This window comes from Athene cunicularia (genome assembly GCF_003259725.1).
Source record: "Athene cunicularia isolate RWA chromosome 26 unlocalized genomic scaffold, athCun1 chr26_part1, whole genome shotgun sequence".
In the NCBI taxonomy this organism is placed as follows: Eukaryota; Metazoa; Chordata; class Aves; order Strigiformes; family Strigidae; genus Athene; species Athene cunicularia.
The window spans coordinates 3,610,102-3,620,101 of record NW_020799136.1 but is presented as its reverse complement, the minus strand read 5'-3'; the positions used below and the strand labels follow the sequence as shown (position 1 = coordinate 3,620,101).

Below are 10,000 nucleotides of genomic sequence, written 5' to 3'. Positions count from 1 at the left end.
TACCTGTATCCACAGGTTCCTGCTTATTAACTGAGGGTACAGAAAAAGCAAATTTATCTGAATCTTCAGGGTGAATAGGGATGGTTAAAAAAGCAATCTTTTAAATCAATTAGTAAAATTTCCCAATCTTTTGTAATCATTGAAGGTGATGGTAGACCTGGTTGCAGTGCACCCATGTCTCCTATAACCTCATTGATCTTTTGTAAATCATGGAGTAACTGCCATTTTCCTGATTTCTTTGGAATAACAAACACAGGAGTATTCCAATAACAAGTTGATTTTCTGAAGTGACCAGTGTCCAATTGTTCATTTACCAAATTTTGTAAGATTGCAAGCTTTTCGGTGGTTAATGGCCACTGATCTACCCAAACTGGCTTTTCTGTTTTCCATTTAAGTTTGAGTACAGGTTGCTGATCAGGAGCCACTGAAAAGGCTGAGTAGTGACAATGCACTTCATTTGTTGTAATAAATCTCTTCCCATTAAATTAATTGGAATATGTGTTACATGAAGTTTTGTCATACATTTCAAACCATCTGGCATACAAAACAATCATATTTTTACTGATTTTAGGGACTGTATTTCTTTCACACAAGTAATTTCTTTTAAACACTGTTTTTATCATTTTATTACTCCCAGGCACCAGCCATGTTCTAATCCTGCTACCTACCATTTAACCAACAGACATAGGAGACACATATAGATAAGAAGTCAAAGTCAGAAAAACTTATAAAAGAAACGAAGAGAAAACCACAAAAAGACAAAGTCCAACACAACATCAGAGTCAGAGTCCACAGCCAAGCACAACATCAGAGTCTGACAAAGGCCAAGTTAGACAAAGTCACACACGTGCAAAGAGAGATAGAGACAAAAGTGTAACAGAGAGACACAAACTTATACATACATTAAAACCACACAGGAGCCAACCCCAAACAATATGCCTTTATTGCCAATCCAAAAAAACACATGGGAGCCAACCCCAGACAATATGCCTTTATTACAGCTACATTACAAAACAGCTTTTGCTTCTTGAATAAAGTTAAAACCAATATCATTTAGACTTCCCAGGAAGCTTCATTACACCAAACTTTTCCTTTAAGAAACATTACAAGCACAACAACTCAACCTCCACTCAAACCCCATTACAAAGCAACCCCATTACAAAGCAGCTTTTACATACATTTTAAACACCTGAACCAAGAGCAATTACATTTTCACAAAACTACATTACAGAAACATGATGGAATTCATAAACCCTTATGAGTGCTTTACTTCCCACCATTAGCTCTAAACACATTTATGGCCATTTCACACATCACACAGCATCATGCCTTTACTAACCAGATTCATAACTGTTTAGAAACTACTATAACATACATGAGGCCAGGAACGCTGTTTCTGGGGCCTCCAAAATGTGAAAATACTGTCCCTGCAACGCTCCGTGCACAAATATGGGCGACGATCATCACCTCATGGCCCGGAAAAAAAAAGTCCCCAGGCTGGGGGTTTTTTATTCTACATTTATTTTCACCCTAACTGCTCAAAAAAACCTCTAATCCACCTGCAACATAAACAAATTCCTGCACATTAGTCATGCACAGGCAGACACATTCTAAACATACCGCTCACTCAACTACCCCGCTAACTGCCCCCTGCTCTCGGCAAATCTGCCCAGCTGGCTGACCCCCACAACTCTTCCTATGCCTGTCGCCAGACCGCTCCTCAAAATGTGCTTCCCGAAGAGCTCAAAAGTCATCGCGCCTGCCAGTGCCAAGGCCTGAACCTAACCTCTGCCCAAATGCTGGCTGCGAACGGCACATGACAGACTGGCCGGGACTAAGTGACAATAAATAGCATCAGGGAGATAAAGAAATCTCCCTGCTCAACAGTTTCTTTGCTATGATTAAAAAAACACATTATCTCCCTCTACTTTCAATATACCCCGAAATGAAAAACATCCTCACATACAAGGATACCTTCCAAAACTAACACTTGTTAAACATTCGCTCTATGTGACCTGCCGGAGTGGCAGACTGCTGTGATTCCGTAAAAGTCCCGGGAACCGCGTCACCGCCACTCCCCCTGACCCACGCCGGAGGTCCTTGTAGTTGCAAAAGTTTTACGTTTCCCTCTGGCACCACTCCCGGTCCTTCTTCATTTTGTAGGCTCCAGCAAACGTAGTCAGAGATTTCCCTTCTGGAATCCTGGTGGCCCTATGACACCTGCAAAAGACAGAAGAATGAACTCTAGAGGCTGCCTGATGATAACAACTGGCCATCCCCAAAACCGACCTAGGCGACCTCCAGCCAAATGGGCCACGCTCAATGGCACATTATCATCCCCTTCTGGAACCGTTCCACAATGGCTACGAACACATGACGTGACACTGCCTCACGCGCACCTACGTGTGCCACAAATGGGACCTAAGGATGCGAGAGTACTGCACGTGGTAGAGTTAATGCCGGACCTAAAGACGCAGCCTGACGGCATGCTTGAGGTTGCTGAGGTAACATGATGCAGATGCCTGGGTGGGGCCTGCCTTGTCTGAATGCCTGACCTCTGGATGATAGTCGAGGGATAATGCACCGATGAGCAAAGTTGAAAAAATGCTGGGAAAGACCAAACACTAAAGTGATACAGGGAAGAATTCCTTGAAAGACCTCATAAGAGGCAGTCACAGAGACTAGACCTGCTGGCTTTGTCTGAGAGCGAGCTACGTAAAAGACTGATCAAATCCACCTACAATATAAAACCAGATCGGTAAGGTTGAACTTCTATGTCACACTGCTTTGCGAGACATAATGAGGGCTGTTGCGATGACTCTAGGCTGCAAGATGTGATGGATGGCTCCTGTACATGGAGTAGGATGTAAGTACACCAGATGGGCCTTGTCAGTGAAGACCAAGACAAACAACACATCACATAACTAAGAAACACATGAACACACACCAGGCGTATTGCAAAACTATTACTACACATTGCAAAATACTACTACTATTGCAAAAATATTACTACACAACTACAAAGCTATGCTCCCCTAGTCTTTCCTATCGCTGCACGTCCAGGCAGGACAGGTTCGACACTGACACAGACCGACACCACAGGCAGACGCTGCAAGTGACATGAGACGCAAGAAGACCGCGAGCAAGAAGAATGATGACCGTAGGGAAAACGCTGCTGGCAGAGAAGCCCTACGGTGACACGATGTCACGGATGCGTTGGAGCAGTCCTGAAATGAGAGGCGACTGGTGCAGCCCCTGAGACAAAGTTACCGTCAAAGCCAGAACCATGGATGGGTGAGAAGCCGGGCTTCAAGACTTAAGATGTGGGGATGAGACCCCAGAAGACTATCACGTGCCAAAACGACTCTGAAAAGCACAGCTGCAGATGCCATCTAGCTCATCCTGCAAGAGATGACTACTCAAGAACATCCTCAATACAATATACAATGGATGGATCCACGCCTCAGATTTTATTTGCAAGACAAGAAGGGCTCCGCGGGTGCTATGCTGATGAGGCGAAGTGCTCAAGACTCTCAGGAAGGCTATCAAGATGCCTGCTGATCACAAAGACCTATGAAGACATCAAGACCTGAGGACGGTGTGCTATAAGATACAGAATACAGAAGACACAAAGTACACGATGACACAGACACAGGCTGGAACTGCCCTGCCCGGCACATGATAGTCCAGTTTTCAGCAAAAGTAACTCGACCCCCTTATGGGCGCAAAGGGCTCTGTTCCTGGATGGCCCTCTCCCCAACACTAACTTGAAGAGTCCTCCCTGTGACTCCCAACGCTGTCCCTTCCTACCCTTGACCCTCAACTTAGCTTTTCAGAGCCATCTTCCGCAACAACCGCATGGGCCGACTGGGATGTTTCCGAGTCTCAGGCTTCCTGTGTGTCTTCTGCAAGACGCCTGCAAACTGTGTGACCCGTTGGCGTCGCGCCAGCCGATGCCAACCTCTTCGGCGACACCCCCCTCAAAAGCGCCTCTCTCCTACTCGCTCCGGAGTCAACGCTGCCACCGTCGTCACTTGTGGTACCTAAGATACCGAGGGAAGCAAAATTGCCATTGTGCTTCTGACGAGTCACCCGCCCCTAACTCCTCCTCGCTACCGCCCCGCCTCACCTCAAATGCTCATCTGATTCCAAAGGCTGCCTGCTTTGCTTAGATGCCGTGGGATACTCGATGATCAGATGCGGACCTGGCAGATGTCACCTCGCCTCAGACGGCTCCTCCAGTGTGTGGCTTCGCCCTTACAAAGCTACATCCGTCACCTGCAAAAACCAAAGTAACGCTTGGGGGGATACTACCCAAAACTACAGCCGGACTGCAGCGATAACCCTCTCCCACTCCTTTACCTGGTGCGCTCACCCACATTGCCTCTGCTGTTCACAGTTTCCCCTGTAGAGGCTCGTGTACTGCCTGAAACACACAAATAACAAGGGATACTTCTAACTTCACCAACAATACGACTCCTGAAAAATAACTGCTGCTTGAATGCGCTGCTCGTATCTCGCCTCACTTGCCTCGCTGCCGGTGCCGCTATCTAGCTTCACACCTTTGTAATAAAACACGCTTGTAGGCTACTTGTGTAACTGTCTGTTGTGTCTTCCCTCCAACACCGCATGTCAACATACCTTCTTACGGCGTTCCGCTCGTCTCCTCCGTCCTCCTTTGGGGTGCGGTTCCCCCCTCTGCACCTGCAAAACCGGTATCAAACGAGTCACCTGGATGCCGAGTGATGGTTAAACAATTCTAGAGGCCTCCTGCAGTGGACGGAGGAAGCAAGCAGTCAATTCAATATGAATGATAGAGCAAGCTTCAACTTTATTGAAAGAAATCACACCTTATATAAGTACTAACTATAATTATGCACACTAATCATAAATCTATTGGATATATCCAAAAGGCTACATTATAATATCCCAGCCCCCCATGGCACTTCAGGCATGTCACAACATCCTCCTTCTTCTGGCTTGCTTTCTTTCTCAAGGTTGTTTACCATCATACTCAAGGCTGTTGTGTACCTCAGTTTCTCTTGTTAACATAACAGTCCTTGAATCTCCTTCCTTGTTAGCATAACTGTACCCTGGGTTTTTTCCTTTGTTTACTTCAGATGGCTGTAATCAGCTCCTGCACAGAACCATGGCCTTGTTCTGCAAGCCATTCTCCAACAACCTCCTTTAAGTATACCATCTAGATTCTCACTGTGACCTGCCGTTAAACACAGCCCAGTCATCTCTGGCGTCTCTGCAAAACGCTACGGAGAAAACTCACACGCCTCCTGCGTATATGGCTGCTTGCCCTGAAATGGGCTGTATGTCCTCTCCCTACAAAGTCTATACTTATCACCCCATTAGCCTTAGATTCTTATTGCTATTCTTTTGTGGACTATTGCTCTGTGTCTCCAGGCAGAGCAGCTCCAACCCAGACACAAACGGGCACAGACCAACACTGCACACAAAGACAAACGCTGAAACCAAAACATTAAAACAAGCTCTCTAAGAATGACTCCTTGACCGGAGATGCTACCGGATGAGAAGACTGGGAGGAGGAATCCGTGGCAGGCAGAGAAGAGCCGAATGCTGCGGCCTGAGACAAAAACAGAGATGAGTCATGCACGAGACGCCCTACTTGAAGATCAAAGCATGTAAGGATGCAGGGAAAAGCTCCCATAAAAGGTCTTGGCAAAGATGGACCGCTCAAGATCGGAGATGTTAACACAGCCTGGAGAGGTGCTGCTAAAGCAGACCTACCTGAAACTTCCGAGACCTATCCATGCCTTCGTCTTCATAATGCGATAAAAGAAGCACCTGACCAGCACTGTGCTGATGACTAGAGACGTTCAACACCCTAGCAATGGTTCCCGAAGCGCACGCTGTGCTACTTCAGCGCAAAGAGTGATGAGAATGTTGTGACCTAAGGAAGCTCTAGGACACAGAAAACACAAACTACACGACGAATAAGAGACATCAGAAGAGAGGCAAAACGCTACCAAAATTCCATGGAGCACAAGGAATGTCTTGACAGGCATTCTAGATGACATAGACAACAAAACAATGCTCCTCTTTGGAAATGGAGATATTAGGAGCAGTGCAACTGTGACAAAAAAAGTTCAAAGGGGGGTTAGGGTGCTAAAAGCATACTGCAGTGAATACCCGAGACCTCGGGAGGCGTTGTGACATTATCAGAGGGGTTCTGACAAGCAGCACGGCCCAAATAATTCTCAAGGACGTGATCCAGTCATCTAGAAGGGATCTAAACAAGTTACAGATGTCCTCAGGGGACCAGGAACTAAACAGAGGGATCCTAGCTAGCATAGAGAACAACATGAGTGTTCTGGAGATTAAACTTGGCATCAGGAAAGGTTATCTGAGAGTGAATAGAAGCCCCAGCACCGGCTCTGGGCAGCCCCTGCCACCAGGTCCAACACTGAGCAGTGCCACCCTGAAGGCACCACCATCCTCTCCATGACCTCCTTCCCCAGGAGTTGCCAGTTGATTACACAGCTCCACTCACCTTCTCCCTCGGTGCAGGCAACGCCCAGCAACTGCGCTGCTGCTCCTCCCTTGGTTCACACCTATCTCTCTGAAGGCTTCCCCGTTTTCAACAGAAGCACCCACCCCTCCACCTGGAGTAACCCCTTTATAGGGTGGGGCCACTGCCATCAGCCTCACTGCCCACACCTGGGCCCCTCCAGCTCCAGCCCACAGCTGGAGGCTATCACCCACCCCCACAGAGCATCATCACCCCTGCCCTGGGCTCCCTCCCAGCCCCTCACCTGGAGCAAAGGAAGCACAAAAGGCAGCCAGCAACTGTTTATTCAGACACACACAGAATAAGTCCCAGAAGAGAGTGAGTCTGCTGTGGGGCTCAGGGCCCCTAATGCTGCCCCTACCCCTGGCACATCTTGGCACTTGTTCCCAGAGCCATGCTCCTCAGTCCAGCTGGGAACAGTCAGTCAGCACCTGGAGCAACAGGCTGCTGGGCAGAGCTGGAGACTGCCAAAAATGAGAAGCAGGATGCAGGACACAAGATGAGAAAAGGAGCAACTGGCTGGCCAGTATGGGGGTAGTGAGAAAACAAGAAGGCAAGGCATAGGGTGGTGAGAGGATGGGGACAGGGAGCCCGACACAGATATGGAGAAAAAAGCAGCAGGGAAAGAATAAAAAAGGCAGCAGAAAGAGGAAGGCGGCGCAGAACAGAGACCAACAAAGAAGGATGAGGAGCAGGACAGACATGCAGGAAAAAAAACCTGGTATAGGCAGCACAACAGACATAGAGGAATAACAAAAGCAGCAGGGACCTAGACCAAGAAAGATGGCGAAAGACAAGAAACCTACAAAGAACAGGAAAAAGCAACAGTGATGGGGAGTCAGGACAGCAAACAATGGAGGGAAAGGGCAGGGGAGGAACACAAAACAAACCACGTAGCTATGTGTTCTGCGGAGAAATCACTCTATAACGTTTGGGGTTATAAAGTGGGTATGTTTATTCAGCGCTGGGCACATGGGGGATCGCTCCACCACAAGCATGCGCATCATTTGCAGCTCTCGTCCGGCTTATATGTTACAAAACAGTGCATATTCATAAAATGCTTATACATATACATAGTCTACCCCTGCCTCCCCTCGCTTCTCATGGTAATCAGGTTTCCTCCTCTTCTTCGCTGATGAACTTTTCTCCCTGTTGCTCTGCGCAGCCTCAGTTGTTCTCTGGCTTTCTTCCAGGCCAATGTTTTGGGGTTGTCTGTTTTTCAAAGACTAGGAGGGACTTCTCTTTGGGCTAGGAGTTAATCGCCTAGCAACATTATCAGTACTTGGTATGTCTTTTTCGAACAGTCCCATACGCCTCCCCTTGTTTTTGCGCAGGCCTTGCACCATCAATCTAAGATTGTTTAGACTCCCTGTCTCACTATGTATTACAGGGCACAGAAGGAAGAATTAGGAAACAGGGACAGCGACCCAGAAAGGAAGAGACCTGGAGCCAAAAACTAAAACTGATGCATACAGAAAGAAGGGGGGAATTCTAAAACAGGGGAAACAGAGACAGTGAGATGGAGAAAAGACAATAACAACAGACTATGGGATGTCAAGAAAGGAATTACTGAATAGTAACAGAGCGCCAGCCAGAAACAGACCACAAAAAAGAAAAGATCACATGGGGTATGGGGCACAGAGGAAGGAATTAACAAACCAGGGACAAGGAGCCAGACAGAGAGAGTCAAAAATTAAATGGGGAAATAAACAGACCATAAGGCAGAGAGGGACTAATTGATAAATAGGGACAGGGCACCAGACAGAGAATGATGGCGAATGGGGAAAAAAATAGTAGCAAGCTACAGGGAAGAGGGAGGAATTAAAGAACAGTGACTGGAAGACAGACAGAGAGACATGGAGAGACAAGACAAAAGAGTGATGGGCAACAAGATGGAGGATAGGGAGGAAATAAAAAATAGCAGAAGGGAGTCAGCCAGAGAGAAAGACACCGAGGAAAAAGGCCAGACAGGCTATGAGGGAGAGAGGTAGGAATGAAAAACTGGGGACAGGGAGCTGAACAGAGAGAGATGGAGATCACAAGGAATAGCAGTGGGTGCAGGAAGATGAGGAAGGAATTAATAGGGACAGGGAGCTGGACAGAGATGGATGGAGAAAGGCAACAACAGCAGCAGGGTACAGGGCAGAGAGAGGGAGGACCTACAAGATGGGAACAGGGAGCTGCTCCAAGCAAGACGGAAGATATAGGTGAGCAAAAATGTTGAGCAGCATAAGAAAGAGAGGAGTCTAGGAGAAAGGGAGGGACCAGGACACACAAGAGGGATGAGAGGGCCCTGAGCACTCGGGACTTACCGCAGCTCTCAGCCCTGCCAGGAGAATTTGACAGGTCAGACTCTTCCTTCTCTTTGTCTTCTCCCTTCCTCTTCTATAGCAGCTCCAGTTGCATGGCTGTTGTCTACTTAAGAGAATGTGTAGGCATCTCACAGCTCTTACAAGATGAGGCCTGATAGACATGGAACCTCACTCGATCACGCACTAGGACAGAAGAGAGAGAGAGAAACTGGTAACCGAGGAGCAGAACAGATGGATCGATACAGAGATGGACTGAGGAGTGAGAGTGATACAAAAGTACAGAACAAGCTGGAGTGGTTGAGGAAGTGAAAGAAAAACACACACAGATCAGGACAAATAAAGGGAGAGAATAAAACCATGGCTGGGCTGCAGAATTTGAAAAAAGGGAGCACAACACAAGAAATAACTGGACACTGACCGGGGCAGGGGGATATAGCAAGAAACAATGGCAAAAAGTTAGGGAGACAATGGAGGACAGGGAGAAGAGAAAAGGGACAGGCAGTGAGACACTGATGGAGAAAGAAACAGTAGCAACCAAGAGATGAGGAGACAGACAGGACCGAGACAGAGAGGTGGAGAAAGAGTGCCAAGCCAGCAAAGGGGAGCAGGCCAGAGGGATCAAGAAAGAGGCAGGACAGAGGCATCTAGAAGAGATGTGAGGGACAGGGAGCCAGACAGCAGGAGACGACTGCAGAAGGGAGCAGGATGCTAGCCTGGAACCAACAAGAGCAACAGAGAGAATGATAGAGGGGTGGAGCATGAGAAAAGACAGGAAGAGAGAACAAGACAGAGAGATGAAGCAATCAATAGTGGAGACAGGGAGCAGCACACAGGGTCTGAGAGGGCGAGGTGAAGAGGGTGGAGGAAGGAGAAAGGGAGATACAGAATGAGGGGGGTGGGTTTCAGTGAGCAAGACAGAGAGAGGTAGAGAAGGGGGGAGGACAATATGCAGTCAGGGACACATAGGGGCACGTGCAGGCACAGAGAAGAAAAGAACGTGTGGGAAAAGGCCAGAGAAGTTGCGGGAGAAAAGGGACCGATGCCAATCAGGATGAAGAACTGGAAAAGAAAAAAAGCAGCGCTAGCCTGCAGGAGCGAGACAGAGAATGGAGAGAGAGAAAAAAAAAAAAAAAAAAAAAAAAAAAAA

General features: G+C 47.6%; 1 protein-coding gene and 1 long non-coding RNA gene across 2 annotated transcripts; both read right to left on the bottom strand.

The window, feature by feature from the left end:
* Window positions 1–4,167: 4,167 nt before the first annotated feature.
* Window positions 4,168–5,524, bottom strand: LOC113488903. Its single transcript, XR_003399987.1, has 4 exons — window positions 5,183–5,524; window positions 4,642–4,767; window positions 4,380–4,426; window positions 4,168–4,278 (listed from the first exon to the last, which is right to left on the bottom strand). It is a non-coding gene; the product is annotated as an uncharacterized LOC113488903 (long non-coding RNA).
* A 2,407-nt stretch (window positions 5,525–7,931) lies between these two features.
* LOC113488899 lies at window positions 7,932–9,978 on the bottom strand. The gene is made up of 2 exons (XM_026864289.1): window positions 9,111–9,978; window positions 7,932–8,783 (listed from the first exon to the last, which is right to left on the bottom strand). Exons 1-2 carry the CDS (start codon window positions 9,611–9,613, stop codon window positions 8,363–8,365), a joined length of 924 nt encoding a protein of 307 aa, XP_026720090.1. The 5' UTR covers window positions 9,614–9,978; the 3' UTR covers window positions 7,932–8,362.
* Window positions 9,979–10,000: the final 22 nt, after the last annotated feature.

What these genes read in the sequence shown, in the direction of transcription:
- LOC113488899 (XM_026864289.1), bottom strand. Translation starts at nt 9,613, where the DNA reads ATGCTCCACCCCTCTATCATTCTCTCTGTTGCTCTTGTTGGTTCCAGG. An exon ending in CTTTTGTATCACTCTCACTC is followed by an intron (nt 8,784 to 9,110) that starts CTCAGTCCATCT and finishes TCTCCTAGACTC; the next exon opens with CTCTCTTTCTTATGCTGCTC.